This window comes from Harpia harpyja, chromosome 11 (genome assembly GCF_026419915.1).
Source record: "Harpia harpyja isolate bHarHar1 chromosome 11, bHarHar1 primary haplotype, whole genome shotgun sequence".
In the NCBI taxonomy this organism is placed as follows: Eukaryota; Metazoa; Chordata; class Aves; order Accipitriformes; family Accipitridae; genus Harpia; species Harpia harpyja.
Window position 1 is genome coordinate 1678383 of NC_068950.1, and position 20225 is coordinate 1698607.

Below are 20225 nucleotides of genomic sequence, written 5' to 3' on the forward strand. Positions count from 1 at the left end.
CTGCGTCTTATCTAGGCCGGCAGGGAAAGCCGCGGCCACGGGCGATGCATGCGGCCGGCACCGCCGGCGTGATTCACGAGCACTCGGCTCACGCCACGAGCGGGCGGTGGGGTTGGCACAACGAGCCCTGGGAGAAGGATTAGGTTTGCTTAAAATTAATTTAGTGGCAGCGAAAGGAGGCAGATGGAAAGCGCCGGCAAGGCAGTTCCCGGCCAAGGCAAGGCAAGGGCTGCGGGGGGACTGTCCCTGGGGTCCCTGCTCCCCCCCCCCCCGTGCCCCCAGGAAAGCGCAGGGTCAGGGCCGCTCAACTGTTAAAAAAATTTATTAAAATGTCCAGCAGTACAGAAAGGCAGAGTCAGAAATGGCACAGGGAGGGGACAGGGAGGGGGGCTCGGGACACGGCAGTCACGTCGCAAACAGCAGAGATCGGAAAGCGCCGTACACACACACACACACACGCCAACTCCAACGGGGACCCGACGACGAACGGAAAGGGGAAAAAAATAAACCAACCCCAAACCAGGTGGCAGAGCAGGACACCGGCCCCGGTAGCATCATCCCCCTCCCCGCGTCGGGCAGGGTCCCCGTGCCGGCCGTAGGGATGCCCCACGGGCAAGACCGGGGCACCAGGGTGGGAAGATGGAGGTGTGGGGGGGCTGCTAAAAAACCAGAGCCACCCTGGGCCAGCGAGACACGATGGCCAAGGTGGGAGATGGGGGGGGGCTGGCAGATTAACCCCCCTCTTTGGGGAGGGGGCCAGAGCCCAGCCGGGAAACAGCCCCCTGCGCAGGGATGGGGGGGGGGGGGGTCCCCTGTGTGGGGCTGGGGGCTCGACCCCGGGTTGGGGGGGCTGAGCGTGGGGCATGCAAGGAGGGCTGGGGACGCACACGCAGCCGCCCCCTCCGGATCCTATTCCCTACGGGGCCGGGCATCCTAGGAGCTAAAGCCAAGGGGGGTTATAAAAGAGGGGGGGGGTGGGAGGGGGGCGGGAAACGTCACCACATCCCGTCGGGGACCCTTGTGCTTCCTCGTCCCCCGGCTCTAGAAGTAGTGGCCCTCCTCCATCCAGTCCAGCCGGAGGTGCTTGCGGTGTTTTCGCCGCTCCTTGCGGGGTTTGTGGTGGTGGTGCTGGTGGTGGGGGTGGCTGTGCCGGTGGTGGTGGTGACGCCGCGCTCGGTGCGACCGCCTGGCTAACGGGGGCAAGGGAGGGGACCCGGGGGGGTCAGGAACCACGGCCCCAGGAGGGAGCCGGTGCCTTGACATCCCCCCCGCCCCTTCCCCGGGACCCCCCCATCCCCACTAACGTTTTGTGCAGAGGATTTTGGGCCGGTCCCACTTGCCGGTGCTGTGGCACTTGATGGTGGGCACGTGGCGCTGGGTGAAGCCCTCCTCGCACTGGTAGCGCACGCTGGAGTGGATGCTGTACTTCTCCTTCTTCTTCCCCACGGTGAAGGCATTCGCCACCTCCGGCGGGGGCCCGCACAGCACTGGGGGGGGGGGAACAGACCCCCGTCACCCCTCTGGCACTGGGAGGGGACGAGGGGACATTCTGCCGATGCCACCCGTTCTCTCCATGAGCCGGAGCGGTAGTGGATGGCTTTAGGAGGGGCTCCTCCATCAGGTTGGCAGTGAGGTGTTCCCCAGGATTTACTTCGTTAATTAACGGCCTTATCGGGGCGAGCGCGTCGTTAACACGCGGCCGGTGAGAGAGGGCGGCGCGCTCCTCCAGCTCGCAACGAGCAGCTGGAGGTTAATATAACTTTCAAGATAAGGAATGAGAACTTAATAGTTTTAATGGTGGCAAATTAAACAAATTAAAGTGGAGAGGGAAGAATTGACTGTGGGGAAAAAAAGGAAAAATGGAGATTAGGGGGAACTGCTTGAGTTTTCCTAGATGAGGAGCTGGGATAGGTTTCCTGAGGATGAGGAGGTGCCTGGGGGCTGCGGGATGGGGATGCCGGGGCAGGCGGTACCTGTGCCTTTCTTGCAGATGTAGGGCAGGTTGTAGTTGCAGGGCACGTCGTTCCACTTGCCGATCTCGTGGGACACCAGCACCACGCAGTCCTCGCCACCCGCAAAGAAGTTGTCGGGTTGGTTCTCCCGCCAGTTCTCGTATTGCTGGTGGGACACGAGAGAGGGTGAGAGCCCCTGCGCCCACCCATGCCCTGCACCCTGAGCCCCCCCCCCGCCTTGCACCTCCAAGGGTCTCACCAAGCCGGTGTTGTCGGTCCACTGGAAATCCTGCTCCACGATCCTGTCATTGAGCCCGATCCAGGTGTTCTCGTGCCCGAAGCCTACGGAGAGAGGCACCCACGGCTCGCACGGCGAAGGCGAAGAGCACCCGGGGGTGCTGATGCTTGGAGAGCTGCGGGATGGGGTGTTCTCCCCCCACCCCGCACCGTTGATGAAGCCGTGCTCCTCCTGCGAGTGGATGCTGGTGAGGTGGCCGGCACGGCGACGGCAGTCCCGCTCCGCGTCCTCCCAGGAGCGCCGGCGGGCAAAGTACCGGTAGCAGTGACCCTGGAACTTGTGCCAGTTGTGGTCGCAGCCCTCCGTGTCTGCGGGGAGATGGGCACGGTGAGGGGAACCGGTCCCCCGGCACCCCGGGAAGGGATGCAGGGAACAAGCTCCCCATCACGGAGGGGGCAGGACTTTTCCGTCCCCTTCCCAGCTCCCCATGCCTGCCCCCAAAGGGACAGGGGCTGGGCAGCGTCCCCATGGGGGTCTCGCCCACCCCATGGCAACACACCCGGGGGGGACACACTGGGTCCCCACCTTTCTCGCAGCGGCTGCCGCCGTAGCTGGGCAGGCAGAGGCAGACGAAGGAGTTGACTTCGTCGATGCAGGTGCCACCGTTCTGGCAGGGGCTGGACAGGCAGTCATCGATGTCTGCAGAAAACACCGGGAGCTGCGGGTATATGGAGACCCCCCGCCACCGCCCACCCAGCCCACCGTCCCCTCTGCCACCGCCGGTGCCCGAGCATGGGGGAATCGAGCAGGATTTAAGAGCCACAGCCCCATTCCCCTCCCCGCTTCCAAGCCTGGTCGCCGCTCCGTGCCGTGCCGGGACGCAGGACCGGATCCCGCCCCGGCACGGCGAGATGCTCCGGCCACTCACCGATCTCACAGTTCTCCCCGGTGAAGCCCGGGGCGCAGCTACAGCCGCAGACGGTGCCGTTGGCACGGCAGGTCCCGCCGTGCAGGCAGGGGTTGTTCTGGCAGGGGTCGGCCGGAGCTGCGGGGTGGGAGTGGGTGCTCTGAGCCGGGGTGGGGAGGGACGCCGCGGCACCCACCCCCCTTCCCCACCGGGACCCAAGGTCCGGTCCTGCCCCAGCTGCCGCACGTTAACCGCGGTGCCTTTTCCACCTGGCCGTGGCTCTACTCTTTAAATATATCTGTTGCCTTCGTTTGAGCCGTGGCCGGGCGGCGTGTGCCGCACGTCCCCCACCAGGAGCCGCCTCTCCAGCTATTATTATTAGCAACCGCAAATATTAAATATTTAAGAGGACGCTTTCCCAGCTCACATTAATAGCTGGGCTCACCTTGAAAAACCCAGGATCTTGCCCCCAGCCCATCACGGCTGCCAGAAACTCCCCGGTGAGTAAATTGGTTTGGGTAAAAGGAGAGACCCACCCCAAACCTCCGCCTTAAAACTGACCCAGCGGGTCAGCAACACACTGTACCAGCCTGGGGGGGGGGTCGTCAACCTTGAGGTCCTCCTGCCACCCAGCCCGTTTCCCCTGTGCCCATCAGCTCCAGCTGCCCGCAGCACCCCGACCCCGCAGCACCGCGCTCACCGTGCCGGCTGGCGTTGCCGGCGCCTGCCCAGGCCAGCAGCTCCCGTTCCTCCAGCCCCGGCTCTTCGCCGCTCCCGCTGTCGGCATCCAGCAGCGGGGACCCCCCTGGTCCCCCCAGCTCTGCCGCCGCCGTGGAAGGCTCAAAGAGCGGCCCCGTGCTCGGGGACTCAGACCCCTGCGGCACCCACGGGTGGGGGGCAGTGGGTGACGGCCAGGGGTTGTGGGTGGCCGAGCCAGGGGGTACGGGGGGCTCTTCCCTCTTCGCCTCCCCGGAGGCATCCTCCTCCCCGGGGGCTGTTGGTGCATCCTCGTGGCTGGGGCCACCCGGGGGGCCGAGGCTGGTGGGGGGCTGCCGAGGGGTGGAGGGGGACGGGAGGAGATGCTCCGCTCCCCCCAGCTCCGGTGCAGCGTGGCTGGTGGGCCGTGGGGCGAAGCCTGCGGACCCTTCTTCGGCCGCCAGCTCCGGCGCCTCCGCCTCCGCCGGCTGCTCGGTGCCAGCCCCGGGGGTCGCCTCGCCGGCCGCAGCGGGAGGCAAAGGCGAGGGGACGTCCCACGTTGGGGGGGACGCGGCTGCTTCGCTGCTCGACTCAGCTGAGCCCTTCCCGGCATCCCCGGACCCGGCCGGCTGCTCACGGCTGGGCTCAGCTGGTGGCTCGGCTGGACCATGGGGAGCTGCGGGGCTCAGCCCCCCGTGGGGGCCATGGAGCAGCCGCCTCGGTGGGGCCAGGGGCGGTGGGGTGCTCCACGGAGGGGCCAGATGGGTGGAAGAAGGTCACCGCTTTCCTCTGCCTCTCCAGCGAGCCATCGCCCGGAGCCCCGCTGCTGTCACCGCGGAGCTGCAGGGCCGTCTCGGGGCCCTCGGCCACCAGCGGGGCCGGCGGCAGCGGGGGCCGTGGTGGGACGGAGCCGCCGTCCTCCTGGGAGAGGGCGTCCCCGGAGAAGTCCTCGGTGGCATCTGCGGGGGGCCGGGGGGAGTCCCCACGGGCGCTGGGGACGTGGGGCTGAGCCCCGACCGCAGTGATGTCCCAGCGGCTGAGAGCGTCGTGGGGAACCGCGGAGGCAGGCAGGGATGGGGACGGCGGAGGGGGTGTCCGTGTGGGCTCCCCAGGATTGCGGGGAGCCATGCGGGGGCTCCACCGTGGTGAATCCCTCCGGGCAGGCGCCTGCGGCGAGGGGGACGCCAGGGCGGTGGCCGGTGCCATCAGCTCTGTAAGAGACGGCACAGCCATGGGGTTCCTGAGCGGCACAGCCCCCGCCAGAACCCCCCCAGCTGCTTTCGGGCATCACTTACCGGGGCCAATCTCCTCTTCCACCGCGTTGGAGGATGAGTAGGTGTCCTCCCGCCGGAGGCTCTCGGTGCCGGCACGGGGGATGCTCCACGTCTCCACCGCGTTGGCTGCAGCCCCCTTCACCTCCAGGGCCAGGAGAGGGGCCTGGGTGACCGTCCCCACCGGGTCCCCAGCCACCGTGGGGTCCCCAGCCACCGTGGGGTCCCCAGCCGCCACCGCGGGGTCCCGGCTCTGCCGCTGCAGCTGGAAGTAGCGCCCATTCAGCCCGGCATAGCTGCTCCGCCTCGGGGCGCGGGAGCTGGCCGGTGGGGTGCTGGGGGTCTCTGCTGCCGTGCCAGGGACCGTCCCCAGCCCAGGCGGCGTTGGCGGTGAACCGGTGACTTGCTCCTGGGCTGGGCTTTGGGACCGCGGCAGGAGGGCGGCCGGGGGCTCCTCAGGGTCGGGGTCTTCTTGCACCGGCGGTGCTGAGCTGGTGCTGGCCGGATCCTGCCGGGAGCTCACCGGCGCCTGGTCCACCACGTTGAGAGCTTCATCTTCATGGGGCCACGCCGGCGAGGAGGCCGTGGTGGGAGGCGAGGACGTACCATCGCCCAGCCCCGGACCACGAGCCGCCGGTGCCCGTGACGGCGCAGCCCCGGGGAGGTCACCGCGCCGTGCCGCCGGGCTGCCGCTCGCCAGCCGCAACTGCTCGTCCTCGCCCAGCCCCGCAGGCTCCGGCTGCGGCAGGAGGCCATAGCGGTCCCGCGGGACGTCCCGGGAGTCCCCCGACGTGCCCAGGTCCTCGCCGCGCTCCACCAGTACGTTGTCGTCGCCCAGTGAGTCGGGCGCAGGCGGCACCGGCTCCTCTGGTTTCCTCTGCCCCGCGGCCGCGCGTGCTGCGGTGAGACCACGAGCATCAGCCGTGCCGGCGGCGGGACCGAGGGGCACGACGGGCATCCGCGGCACGAGCGGGGACCCGCGTCCCCCCTCGGGGCTCAGCACCAGGCACCGCATCCCCCAGCCTTGCACCACGCCAGGGTGACGTATGGAGCTGGGTTCCCTCCCAGCGCAGCTCTCCTCATTTATCTCATTAATTCCCCAATTAAATATTCATCCGCAGCAATTTTCCCGGCTATGCCCACCGATTCCCAAGGGAAGAAGGGCCAGGGCTGGTGGGGGGCCCGGCCGGGGGAACGCAGTGCCGGCATCGCGGCCGGTCCCTCTTACCTTTATAACAGTAGGTGTCGAATTTGGAGGCGGCGGGGGGGAAGCCGGTGCGGTTGGGGAACTGGTAGAGGGTCCTGACTCCCGAGGCCTCGCCGCCGCATTTCCTGCGCGGGAGCCTGATGGGGTAGCGGACGCTGCCGTCGGCCAGCCAGCCTGGGTCGCACTGGTCCAGGCCCTCACGCCACGCCAGGTAGAGCTGTCCCGTGGTGGCTAGCGAAGCCCCCCGGCTCCGGCAGTGCCTCCGGGCCCCCTGCCAGGTGAACCGCCCCGGCACCGTGGCATAAAACACCGTCCCTGTAAGAGAGCAGAGCCCGTTGGGGATGTGGGGACGGAAAGCCGTGACGATCCTGATGGCTTGGAGCCGAGCGGTGGTTTTTGGAAGTCTCCAGCACGACAGCCACGCCGTGCCGCTTGGCGCTAGCGCGGAGGGTGGCACCGAGCGACGGCACGGCACCGGCACCGGCACCCATCCCCGCAGCCAAACCGCGGCAGGCGAGAGATGCACGGAGATGCCCACGCTCCCACCCACAGCCATGGCTCCGCAAGGATGTTCCCGGGCACCCGCCTGCCCAGCCCGGCGCGCACCCGGCCGCCGCGGCACCGCTTGCCTCGCAGCTCCCGGGCGTAGCAGTAGACGTCGTATTCTTCGCCAGGCTCCCTCCGGCCGTAGCTGCGGACGCCGGGGAGGCTGTTGCGGTCTCCGTAGCAGCCGGGCCGGGAGAGCGTGATGGGGTACCTGCCGGAGAGGGGCACGGCAGACCCTCAGTTCCACGACCACCCGCAGTGGGGGATGCCCGGCCAGCAGCCCGTGCCGCGCACTTACCGCACGGTCTGATCGGCCAGCCAGCCCGCATCACAGTTGTCGTAGCCATCCTCGAAAGCAGCTTGGAGGTGCTGGGGCGAGGCGATGACGGCCGAGTTGTCCAGGCAGGCGCGGCGGGCAGCGGCGAAGGTCAGGGCGTAGCGCTCGCCCGCGGGGCGGTAGTGGAAGACAACGCCTGGAAGGGCAGCGGGTGGCAGAGCTGGCACGGGGTGCACGGCTCACACGGGGCGCACGGCTCACACGGGGCGCACGGAGAGCATGGCTTGTACGAGGTGCAGGGCTTGCGTGGGGTGCCCGGCTCACAAAATTTGTACGGGGTGCACAGGGTACATGGGATACACGGCTTGCACAAGGGTGTGTGAAGTCCATGGGGTGCACGGCTTGCACAGCGTGCGTGGCTTGCACGGGGTGCACAGCTTGCACAGGGTGCGCGGCTTGCACAGCTTGTGTAGAGCACGCGAGGTGCACGGCTCACACGGCTTGTACGGGGTGCATGGAGTGCATGGCTTGCATGGGGTGCAGGGCTTGCACAGGGCACACGTGGTGGACAGCTTGCACAGGGTGCGCGGCTTGCACAGCTTGTGTAGAGCACACGGGGTGCAAGGCTCCCACGGGATGCACGGGGCACGCGGCTTGCACGGGGTTCACAGCTTGCATGGGGCGCGTAACCCACACGGGCACCCACGCCAACCCGCCGCGGTACCCGTGAAGCCCCCGCAGCTCTCCCGGCAATGCCGCTCGACGGCGCGGTGCCCGGCTCACCCGTCACCTCCAGGGGCAGCAGGTCCTGCTCATCATCGATGCCAGCCACCACCTCGCAGCGGTACAGCCCCGCGTCGCTGGCACGGGCGGCGCGCAGCAGCAGCGTGGCGTTGTAGCGGTCGCGGGGGTAGCCGGGCAGGGACGCTCGGCCCTCGTAGGTTTTCACCACCTTCACCGCGTTGTCCTTGGCCACCAGGATGGGGACGTCCTCCCTCTGGCCGGTGGCCGAGCGCACCTTGCTCCATTTGACGCGGGGAGGGTCGGGGGGCTCGTTGGGCCCCAGCGAGGCGGAGGGTTGGAGCAAGAAGAGGCAGGGCAGGGCCACGGGCTCCCCCAGCCCCACGCGCACAGCCTGGTGCTGCACCCTGTTGATGTGGATCACCTTCCCATCGTCCTGGGAGCCTGCGGGGAGAGGCACCCAGATACCATGGGAATGGGCGGTGAGAGCTCCTGCAGGGCTTTTGTTCGTGGGGGGAAGAGCTGGGGGCATTGCAGGGCGTTGGGGGCTCTGTACCGGCCGCTCCTGAGCCCCCCCCCGAGGAAGAGCATGAAGCGGGACGATGTGCAGCCTCCCCGTCTAGTGGCTGGAGACTGACTTTGCCAGTTAAATCTGCCCCTCCAGGGCTGAACCCCCGACTCGGCCGAGTCCCTGTCGTCCCCCCCTCCAGGATGCTGCCAGGCTGTAGCCGCTGCTCTGCACCCGTGGGTCCCACACTGCTCCCGTGGGGATATCAGTCCTCCCCGTCCCTGCCCGCGGAGACGGACCCCTCGCCAACGACTCGGCGCCATCCAACCCCTATGGCACCAGCGGGAAAGCCCATCCCCACACTGGGATAAAGCATGGCAGCGATCATGACCTCCTCCTCCTCCTCCTCCCGCACTAATCCTGCCCCAGCCTATGCAGGCTCCCAGCTCTGCCGCCGCAAATCCCACAAGTCTCGGAAACCCCCGTGGTCCAGCCTTCCCTGCCCGCAGCGGGGTCGGGGGGATGCTCCCGCAGAGCTCAGCCGGCCACTAATCCCCGCCTGGCACCTTGTCCCCCCCCAGCTCCCCACCCTCAATCGCACCCCAAGCCCTTTGCTCGCCGGGAGATGCACGGGGAGGGTACCGGGGTGGGGGGATCCCAAAGCCCCCCCCCCATGCAGCAGGATGCTGCGATGCCCCCGCCATGAGGGACCGGGGCGGAGGGGGGACACGGTCAGAGACACAGCAAATCCCCGGGGGGCTCAGCTCCGGCGGGGAGGGGGCCGGGGGTGCTGCCAGCGGGATTAAGGATTTAAGGTCTCGCCTGTGGGGATCCCAGCGCGGGGGGAGTCCACGGTCGCCTGAGGGGCTTCTCCCTCGCTAATTCCCCGCAGCTCAGGGCAGGGAGGTGTGGGGGGCCACAGCCCAAGCCATCCCCTGGTTATTATTCACCCTCGCTATTTATTCTGACTGATAGTTCATTATTTGCTGCTCTTTACCCTTATTGGCTAATTAGCCCTGGCTATCGAGCGCTGGCGGCACTTACCCAGGACGGCGATGGGGAGGAGGGAGAGCCCGAGCAGGAACCAGCAGCCGGCATCCCCCATCACATGGACCATCCTTGACCTGCAACGAGAGCCGGAGGGTGGGTGGCCGCTGCTCGCCCGCTCCCTGCTTGTTCAGCAACGCCGTCGGGCTATAAATCACCGCGGGGCCGCGCTGACACCAGCCTCCCAAGAGCCGCGGGGAGGGAGCAGGATTAGCCCCACTTAGCAAGATGCCATTAGCCTGGAGAGAGTTTGATTTCACTCCCGGCGTGAAGCCGGTGTGGGGTCGAGATGGAGGATGGGGTGCCGTCCGTCGACCCACCGAGCCGCCAGCTGCCCTGCCGGGGTCTCCCTCTGTGTCCCCTGCCACCAGTGCCACCCACCGTGACATCCCCGCAGCCACCCGGTGCACTGCTGGACGTGGGACACGTATCTCCGTGGTGGGGGTAGCGGGCAAACCTGGGGGTCCCGCACACCCCCAGCCCAGCAGCAGCAGAACCGGCGGCGCTGGAGCCAGCCCTCGCTCTGCTCTCAGCATTAACATGCAGCGGATGCCTCCGGCTGCCGGAGCCGGCGTGCGGCGCGTGGAGCACAAAGCCGGCACCGCTGCTCACCGAAAATCTCCCATCCATCTGTTTGACTGCAGCGCCGATTAGTATTTTCTAAATCATTTGGTCTCTGGGCTCGGAGGGAAGTCGGACAGATCGCCCGCCCGGCACGGGCACAACCATCACCTGGCTCCCACCACCACCATCAACCGGCTCCCACCACAACCACAGTCCCGCTCAGGCTTTGTTTGGGATTTTAACCAGGCTCCGGCACCCCGTGCCGCTGAACCGGCCAAGCAGAGGCAGCAGAGATGCAACCAGCACCCCCAAATCCCAAACGGGGCCACGCTGGAGCCCAGCACCGCGTGGCCACGAGCTTGAACCAGACCCAGGGTCCCCCGTGTGCCGGCAGATCCGGCATGGGGTTTGCTGGTCCCTGCTGCAGCGTGCAGGTCCCCCGGCTCCGACATCGGCCCCTGTCCTGTCCCCTGGCCAGGACAGTAAGCTGGGGAACTCTCAGCTTTTGGGGGGACCCCAGGACCCCCCAGTCCCTCTTCCAGCTGCCCGGAGCTGAGGCTTTGGCTCAGCCCACAGGTTCCCCCATCCCTGATGCTCCATTTTCCAGCCCTTGATTTCTCATTCTGTCCCTTCTGCTTTTATGGGACAAAAATAGAAAGAAAGAGCAAAATGGCGAGAAAAAAAGAGACCCCCCATGTTCAGTGCTGGAAAAGGGCCTTTTGGGGGGTGCAAAACTGGGTTTTATCTTATTTCTTCTAAAGAAGAAAGCGTTTGCAGCCCCTTCCCTCCCGCAGCAGCTCCGCAGGGCTTTCTGCCTCCAAACCCAGCTGCTGATAAAAGATGAGGAGGTGACCTGACCCTGGCTCCGGCTGCGGAGGGAAATTCCTGGGGTGTGGAGCGGGGAATGGGCTGTGGCTCACTGTGCCTTCGCCCAGCCACATCTCCTGGGAGCGAAAAAAACCCAGAGCAGCCCCGGGGCTGCTCCACGGCACCAACAGCACAACGGTGACTCCTTTCCCACTCGGAGATGCTCCAGGAAGGAAATCCCCCGGGCTCATGGCCTCGGCAGCACCAAACTTTTCCCTGTCTTCCCACTACGGGAGGGAAAAATAAATTGCTTGGCATGGTTGGGGCTTGGCAGGTTCCAGCTCCTCCCCATTGAAATGCTAATTTTGACTTTCTGGGGTGTCAGGAGCTCTCCCAGCACAAACCATCAGTGCCAGGGTGTGGGATGGGGCGGCTCCTGCCCACCCTCCCAGCCCGTGTCCTTCGCCGAGCCATCACCCCAGGACCTGCTGGGCGAGGGTGGGGAGCTGGGTGCGGGTTGGGGGCAGTGGGTGCGGGATGGGGACATCCAAGGCGCTCAGCACTGGGGGAGAAGGGTGCCATGGGCTGTGCTCGCACACATCCCAGGGCTTTGAATCACCCACGGTCCCTTTTTGGTCTCTTCACCCATTTTCTTTTTTGCATCCCTCGACACTCTCCCGCCCTGCAGCTTCCAGGCGACTTTTCCCATCGAAGGGCAAACAAGACAATTTCCCACGCGGGACAACAGCTATCGGGTCTCACTCCCCAACACCTCTCCACAACATCCCCAAGACCTTCCCCTTCTCCATCCTCCTCCTCCCTAGCCCGTGGCCACCCCGGCTCCCAGCAGGGCAACCCCCCTTCCCACCCACAACCTTGGGCCACCAGCCCCAAACCACGGGGCACCAGCCCCGTGCCCTGCCCAGGGCCACGTCAGGGTGGTGGGACGGAGCAGGAGCCAAAGGGACCCAAGAGACCCCGAAGAGCCGCGTTAACGTGCCAGCGTATAAATACTCCTCTAAGCTCTCGGCTGTTTACCCAGACCCGCTGTTCTGGAGATGGGTCCTCGCTGAGCAAACGCCGGGCAGCGCCGCTGGGTAAACAGCCCGGGGTTTATTTAAATGTTAAACAGGAAAGTCGCTTTTTGGATTTGCAACCGCTACCCCAGTCGGCTGCGAAACCAGGCGCACACCGCGCCGGGGATGGATGGATGGATGGATGGATGGGACCGTGGTCCCTGACCCTGCCGGGGCACCCCAGGCTGGCAGCACCAGGGAGGAGCGGGTGCTGCCGGCGGTGAGAGGCCGGGGGCCGCAGGGCTGTGTGGCTTCAGCTGCGTCCGTCGCCTTCCCTGACATCAGCATTTCTGCAGGTTTTGCTTTCGCAGCAGGGAAGGTGCCACGGTGCAAAGGGCCGGCTCAGCCGGCAGCACCCGCTGCCTCCTCGGGGAACGCAGACCACAGGCAGGGGGGTCCTGGGCTCCCCCCACCCCAGGGACAGGACACGCAGCCCCAGCCTGCTGCTCCCTTGGGGCCACCCGGCTGGCACCCCTGCCCTCGAAGCACGCGGGGACCACGTTCCCGGTGGCACCGCGGCTCCGCTCCGAGCCATGGAGACAAAGGAAGGTCCCTGCCATGCTTTGCTCCCCCCAGCTCCTCACCGGACCCCCGGCTGCCGCCTCCGTCGAGCCCGGCCCTGCGCCGAGCCAGCAAAAAGTTTATCCCAAGGTCAGGACAAACAGCACGGCAGCCTCCAGCCCCGCCGGTGCCGGAGCCACCACACGCGGCGTCCCCGGCACGAGGACCCCCACGCCGTGCCGGGGGCTGCCGAAGCCGCAGCCAGGCAGCGTGCTCTCAGTCTCGGCATCTCGTTAATTATTGAGCCCGTCTCCCTCCCACCTCCTCTTGATCCACTAACCCACAATCCAGCTCCGGCAGCGCCGGCGAGGCAGCCCAGGGCTGGCACGGCCGAGTCCCGACCCCGCGGCACCACCGGCATCAACCCTGGCCGGATCCTGGCTCCTCACCGCAGGCGTGGGAACGCTGCTGCCAGCATGGCTCAGCACCACCAGCCTCCGTGCCAAGGCAAGGGAAGCAGCATCAGCCCCATCCCGCCAGGGCAGGATCTGGCCAGGGTCCCCATGGAAGGGGCCACGGGCAAAGCCACGCCGGGCATCACCACGCCGTCCCCAGCGGTGACAGCAAGGGCCATGCCACCGTGAGCCCGAGGGGCTGAATTTTGCAGGGTTGGGGGTCTCTCTCCGCAGTCAGGGCGATGCCACGGGCTCAGGGCACAGCGATGTCCCCAGTGCCATGTGGCTGAGCCCCCTCGGGGACAAGGAGCGTGTCCCTGTCCCCCGAGCAGCCCAGCCCCAGCCGGAGAAACAGCAGACGAGAGAAATTTAAAATAACGCCGGTGCAAAGCCGCCCCCCCCCCCCCCAACCCGAGCGAACATTTTCACATCTGTCACTAGCTGTCACCTCATGAATAATTCATCTACCTCATGAATATGCAAAGCCGGGGCTGGTGATTAGCTTCAGCTGAAACATAGCTTAATTCCTCACAGGCCATTGGGTGCCGGGACGACCCGGCCAGTTTTGGGGTCTCCTCTCGCCCCAACCTGCCCCGAGCCATGGGGTGAGACGGGGGCGGCTGCGGACCCCGGGGTCCCCACGGAGCGGAGGGGACATTTGGGACAGTGCAGAGGGACATGGGCTTGGGATGGGTGGGAGGGGAGGGGGGGCACTGCCCACCCACCCAGGCAGCCTAGATGTAGTGGGACATGGGTGCCCCCCACCCTGGGGACGCCCCAGCCCTGGGGGTGCCCCCAGCTGCCCCCCAGCCAGTGCTCAGACCCCATGACCTCTGCTGTCCCCACAGGTCACTCCGGTCCCCAGTGCCACCGGCACACACACGGCGTTTCGGTGCCCACCCACCCGGCGTGTCCCCCCCTCCGCTGGCACCCCACGGGGCTGATCCTGCACCCCCCCCCCCCGCACCCAACCCCGCCGGAGCCACCAGCCCCCCCCAGCACCCACCTCCCTCCCAGTGCCACGATGCCTCCGCCACCCCAACGGGAAGGGGGTGTCCACCGAGGGCCCCCCCGGGGCTGCACGGCCGCGGCGGGAGCCCAGCGACGGGGCCGGCTCCGCGTCCCCTCCTCTCTGCCCACAACAAAGGAATTCTGCAAACCTCGCTGCCGTCACATCTCACAGGCAACGTGATGCTTCCCGCTCCCCCCCAGCCTGCGAGAATAAATTAGCACCTCAGAAAACTGTGATCCCGTCCAATATGGGCCCTTTGCTGGGTGCGATTTTTATTAGGCAGACAGTCTGCAGCCTTTATTTTAGAATTTGCTCTTCTTTTTATTTTTTTTAATTTTTTTTTTTTTTTTTTGCCCCGCTTTCTGTCTCTCCCCGGGAAGCCAAAAGCACCACGGGAGCCCCAAAGCCGGCGCAGCGTCGTGGCAAGCCCCCCGGCCCCATCTCTGCGGATGGCTCGGCCGTACGCCAGCGAGCGACTCCGAAAGCAGCGCCGGTGCCCGGCACCGAAAGCCAGGAGGAGAACACCGGGCTGGTGGGCCTGGCACAGAGCCGGCTCTCTGGCACCATCCTCCCCACCGGCGCTGGGTTTGCCGAGCCCCCAAGCAACCCTCAACCCCTCGCCTGTACCCCGACCAGTGTCCGTCCATCCCGGCAGCCCTCCATCCATTCAGCCCGGCCTCACCGTGCGGCATCCCCATGGCGGGGCACGCGGGCTGGGACTCATCCTGCCCGTGGTACTGAGCCCCCACCATGCTGCCAGCCCTGCCCGCTCCCTGGCAGCCGGGGGCACCCCAGGGATGCAAAACTTCCCGGCTCCCCCCCTGCCAGGGAGCCACCGGCAGCACCAACGGGGAACCGGGCGGCCAAGGCAGGGGAGGGGACCGAGGCGCTCCCGGCTCCGACACCGCAGGGGGATGACTCCCGGTGGGCACCCGTCCGCCAGCACCCGCTGCTTCCCTGCCACCCCTCACCCCTTCTCCCTGCCCACCGCCTCGCTGCCAGCTCCCCTGCGGGCTGGACAGGGGGTCAGGGCACAGCACCGTGCCGCCTGCCCTGCCAGCGTCCCCCAGCCCTGCCTGTCCCACCGGCCCCAGTGCCGGTGTCCCCCAGTCTGTCCCCATCCCACTGGCCCCAGTGTCGGTGTCCCCCAGCCAGTCCCTGTGCCAAAGTCCCCCAGCCCCTCTCAGCTCCAGCCCCACTGTCCCCAGCCCTGACAGCCCTGGTCCCCCCAGCACCCCCCCCGTTCTGGTGTCCCCAGTGTCCCCCTGTCCTGCTGTCCCTACCACCCCAGTGGTCCCAGCCCCATTGTCCCCCTGCCCCGGTGCCCCCAACGCCACTCCTGATCCCCTCAAGCCCAGCGTCCCCCTCCAGCCCCAGCGTCCCCAGCCCCAATCCCAGCATCCCCATCCCTGCCACCCCCAGTCCCCTCAGTGTCCCCAACCCTCAGTCACAGCCATCTCCCCAACCCCGGGGGCCAGCATCCCTCATCCCTGTCCACCCTGGTACCCACGCTGTCCCCCATCCCAGTGTCCCCCAGCTCCCATCCCAGTGTGTCCCCCCCCAGCCCCCTCATCCCCCAGCCCTGACAGCCCCCTTGTCCCCACCGCGTCCCCCAGCCCGGATCCGTCCCGCTTCTGCCGTAACGGTGCCACCGTCCCCGTCCCCATCCCCATTCCCGTCCGCTCCCACCGCCCGGCCCGGCCCCGCCGACACCGGGCACCGCAGCGGGGGCGCGGCGCGGGCGGTGCCGGTACCGGTACCGGTACCGGTACCGGTGCCGGTGCCGGTGCCGGTGCCGGTGCCGGTGCCGGTGCCGGTGCCGCACGTACCTGGGACGGTGCTCACGGCGCGCAGGGGGTCATCGCCGCCGGTGGAGCCGAGCACCCCGCCGGCACCGGGGGCTTAAAAGCGGGGCGCGGAAGGTAGAGGAGGAGGAGGGGGGGGGGGGGGGCAGCGGGCCGGGCCCCCCCGGAGGGGGCCGAGCCGAGCCGGGCCGGGCCGGGCCAATCGCGGCTGGCGGCAGGCGCGGCCCCCCCTCCGGTGCCGCCGGTGCCGCCCGCACCTGCCCGCAGCGGCGGCGAACCCGCGCCCGCTCCGCGCCCCGCCGCGCTGCCCGGCGCAGGGCGAGGGGCGGTCGCGCATGCGCCGCCCCCCCTGCCGCCAAACCGGGGCCGCCCCCCCCCCCACCCACACCCACCCGCTCACCCCCCCCCCCCCCATGGAACGGGGCCGGCCCCCCCCGCCGGCGCAGGCACCGCAGCCCCCCGCAGCCGGGGTTGGCAGGGGCTGGGGGGGGTCCCTGTAGTTGGTGGGGGGGGTCCCTTCTAGCCCCTCTGCACCTTAGGTCGGTGGGGGCCCCCCCCCCAGTATGCACAGCATCCCCCTCCCCATCCCTGCACTGGGAGCTGGCTGCATCCAAGCAGGATTTTAGGGGGGTCTCCAAAAAAGGGGGGCATCTTCCAGCCCTCCCCCCACCAAGCCACTGCGGGGCCCCCCCTGCTCCAGTCACTGTGCTCCCCTCTATTCCAGCCCTGGGACCCGGTGGGATTTTAGGGTATCTTCAAACAGGGGAGCATCTTCCAGCCCCTCTGCACCCCAAAATCCCTCCCAAACCATGCAGGCTGCATCCAGCAGCATTTTCCAGCCCCTCGGCACCCCAAAATCCCTGCTAAGTCATACAGGGTGCAACCAGCAGCATCTTCCAGCCCCTCTGCACCCCAAAATCCCTGTTAAGTCATACAGGGTGCAACCAGCAGCATCTTCCAGCCCCTCGGCACCCCAAAATCCCTGTTAAGTCATACAGGGTGCAACCAGCAGCATCTTCCAGCCCCTCGGCACCCCAAAATCCCTGTTAAGTCATACAGGGTGCAACCAGCAGCATCTTCCAGCCCCTCGGCACCCCAAAATCCCTGTTAAGTCATACAGGGTGCAACCAGCAGCATCTTCCAGCCCCTCGGCACCCCAAAATCCCTCCCAAGTCATACAGGCTGCAACCAGCAGCATCTTCCAGCCCCTCCGCACCCCTGTACGGCCCCCTATGGGGAGCCCCAGAAGGGCTGGAAGATGATGAGGATGGATGAAGGCTAGAAAAAAGCCCAAACGACCCCAATAAAGCAGTTGAGACACTCCAGGGAGCTTCAATACCAGAAACGAACCCCAAAACAGGGAGGGGGGAAACCATCACTGAGCTGTCGGGGAGGGTTTGGGGGGGGTCACCTTCCCGCCGGTGAATGAAGAATGCCACCCTGTCTCCCACGACTTGGCAACAACCGGTGAAAAAATATTTCCCCCCCTCATTTTCCCCATAGGATGAGTCCACGGAAACCCGAGAGCAAAGTTCTCATTTCCGACTCCATTGTACCAGACTTTTCGCAGCGTTTCCTGCCTTTTGTGAACCCCCCCGGCACAACCCCGGCATTGCCGGCGCACAGAGCTCTTCTGTTCCCCTTCTTTATGTGGCTGCAGCTGGCGTCCCCGTCCCCACGTAGGTGCCCGAGCGTGGGGGACAGTGACAGGGGTTAATGTTGCCGTCGTGCTTGCCAAGCAAGATTGGGAAGAGGGTCCCAGGGGATTTGTCGGCACCCTGAGGTACCGGCTACTTCCCACTCCAAGCGGATCCAGGTGGCCGGTGCTGCCACCCTACAGGTCTCCAATCCTGCTATCCTGCTTTGGAAAGGGCACCCATGGGTGCTGGCTGGGGTTTGCTGGAAGGAGGGTGCTGCACCGTCTGGTGTGCCCGGAGAGGATGCTCCAGCGTGGATGAGTGTGGCTCCCGGTGGAGGCAGGACCCGCTGCCCACGCACGATGGGATGGGGCCGGCTCCAAAACTCTCGCCCCGTTCATGCGAGGGCCTGGGCACCCTTTGGGGTGAAGATGCTCCCGCCGCTCCCCACCGCAGCTGGGTTCTGCACCCGCAGCAAGACCCTCATCCCACCCGCCTGCTGCATCCACGCTGCCCACAGCCTAAACCCTTCCTCCCACTCTTCATCTTCCTAAGCTTCATCCGGAAAGCCGGCGGCACCGGCAGGGTCTGATCCGCACGACACATCGTGCATGGGTCAGGGATTAGACGGGTTCATCCAGGAGCCCGGCTCCTTCCCGCACCCAGCGGCGGGGGGGACCTCCCCCCAGCACCCACCTCCCATGGGTCACCCTTCGCGAACGAGCACCAGGCGCGGTGACGAAGCTGCACCCAGCCTTGACCCTCACCCACGATGGGTCCATGGAGCAAAAAGGCTGTGGGGAGAGCGGAGCTGGAGCCGCTCGGGGACTCAAACCTCCCCGTGGGCTCGGAGCAGCAAGGGGCAGGTGAGGGGGGGAGCGGAGGGACCCCGGGCACCCACCCATCCACCACCTGGGGCCCCGGCTGGGCCCCGGCAGAGGCAACGTGGCTGATCTGCCACCGGCCATTTGTCTTGCTGAGGAAGGTGCCGGCAGTGAGTTATCGGAGCTCTCCTCTCGAGTGGAGATAAATGTCATAACAGACACCAGCCAGCGCAGCTTATAGATGGGGATTTAATAGACACCTCTCCCCCCGCCCGCTTCCCCGCGCCGGCAGCTGCTCGGCACCCGGGGACCGCAGCCCGCGGCGGGGCGGCAGTGGGGACCAGCTCCTCTGCTGGCACCAGTTTGGAGCCCCGGTGTCCCTCCAGCCGGTCACTCCAGCTGGGAGGTGACTTCATGGGGCCCCCCAGTCCCCCGGGCCCAACCTGGAGCCCCAACATCCCGCCGTGGCCATCCCTCCATCCGGGTGGGAGAGCCAGATCCTCCTGGCACGGAGGGATGTCCCCATGTCCCCATGTCCCCATCCTTGCCCGGCTCGCGGTTCCTTCCACACCCCCAGCCCCACGTCCAGCCCGTCCTTGCGGCATCGCCCCAGGAGCGCCGACGGCTCTGCCCCGAGCTGCTCCCACGAGGCAGCACCCGTGTCACCGGGTCCCCACCGCTCCCCGTGTCCCCAACCCCACCGGTGACAGGCCGGGTGGTCCTGGGGGCAGCGGTGGTTGGGGTCACTCCATCCCTCGGTTCCGCTCACTCGTTCCCAGCCCCGGTGGGTTTTGCACTGGCATCTGCCAGGGCGAGCAGGGACCCGAGTGTCTTTTTGAGCCCGGAACGCTGGGTTTCTGGTGAAATCCTGCAGCAGTGTTGCCGTGACGACCCTCCTGCAGTTTCCATCCAGAGATGTTTTCCTTTGTTGTGACAGGGACGCGGGGAGGCGGCCGCCGGCGATTGGGGCGCGTGTCGGCGATGGCGAGGGGTTCACGCCACGAAGGGCAGGGACCCGCCGCTGCCCCTGGGGAGACCCGGTGGGTCTCCGGCACCGGCGTGGGGTTGGAGGGGAATCCGCATGGCTTCGGCGTAACCCTGGCTTGGCCTCAGCCACCCAGGGGACAGCAGGGGGGCCAGGAGCCACACGTGACATGAGTTTGATAGGTCTCAGCCAGGTCTCGCTCCCATCGAGACCCAGAACAGAGAGGTGACGTGGCCAACCCACAGCGTGGGGACAGGCATGGGGACACTGTAGAGTCCCAGATGGGATGGAGGCGTTGGCTCTGCGAAAGCAAGTGGCGAAGCACCCTTGTCACCCCAATGACAGAGCCAGTTTGGGGGGGGTGTTGAGGCCAGGAGCCTCCCGAGCTCCAGTGCTGCCCCGTTTGGCAGCCAGGGCCACGGTGCCGTGACCGGGGTGCTGAGCAGCATCGCCACCGCCATCCCGTGGGTGCCGAGCACCAGGGAACCGGGGTGCCAGGCACCCTCCCTGCGTGACGAGGGGCCCCGCAGTTCCCCAAAGCCGGAGCGCAGCTGCGTGCCCCGGTCCCCGCATCGCCGGGGGTGCGCGGGGGGACCCCGTCCCGCGCCCCGCGGAGCCGCTTGTTATTCCGCTCAGGTCCGCCGGCGGCTAATGAAGCCCGTTCCAGGAGAGCTGCCACATTCATCGGGAGAGCGGCTTAGTAATGAGGCCTCTGCCACCGCAGCTGGGGCCAGCGCTCGGGGCACTGGCACGGGGACAGACAGCGGGCGGGAGGGCGGACAGACGGACAGACGGCTCCGTGGCAGGGCGAACCAGCAGCTGGTGCCTGTGTTGGCTCAGATGTTGGTCCAAAGCTGGCACTGGAGCAGGGCAGGACTCCTTGACTCGGGGTCTGCTCCGGAGGGGACAGGCTGAGACCTGGCACCATGGACCCGCTTCCGTGCTGTCCCTGACCCCTCGCCCGCTGCTCCTCGCCCCGGCTGCGGTTTGTTTCTGCTTTCGGCCAGGGCCAAACCCGCCTCACGGCACAATCTGGACGTGGCGGTGAGGGCAACCCCCACCCCAGGCTGGGGGCTGCAGCATCCCCTCGGGGACATAGGGACCCTGCCCTGGCCAGGCCCAACTTCCCTCCAAACCCGCTGGCAGGATGCATTGATTTTATTTTCTGT

The 20225-nt window shown here is 67.0% G+C and overlaps 1 protein-coding gene across 1 annotated transcript; it reads right to left on the reverse strand.

Annotated features, from left to right (window-relative positions):
- Positions 1-306: 306 nt before the first annotated feature.
- On the reverse strand, positions 307-15905 carry NCAN (neurocan). Its single transcript, XM_052802230.1, is given in 16 exon segments — positions 307-1190; positions 1305-1487; positions 1974-2118; positions 2212-2294; positions 2400-2558; positions 2776-2889; positions 3119-3235; positions 3798-4497; positions 4499-5004; positions 5089-5961; positions 6293-6586; positions 6901-7028; positions 7116-7290; positions 7878-8279; positions 9388-9467; positions 15635-15905. Coding segments are annotated over 15 exon segments (4101 nt in total). The 5' UTR covers positions 9461-9467; positions 15635-15905; the 3' UTR covers positions 307-1041.
- Between the last annotated feature and the right edge of the window lie 4320 nt (positions 15906-20225).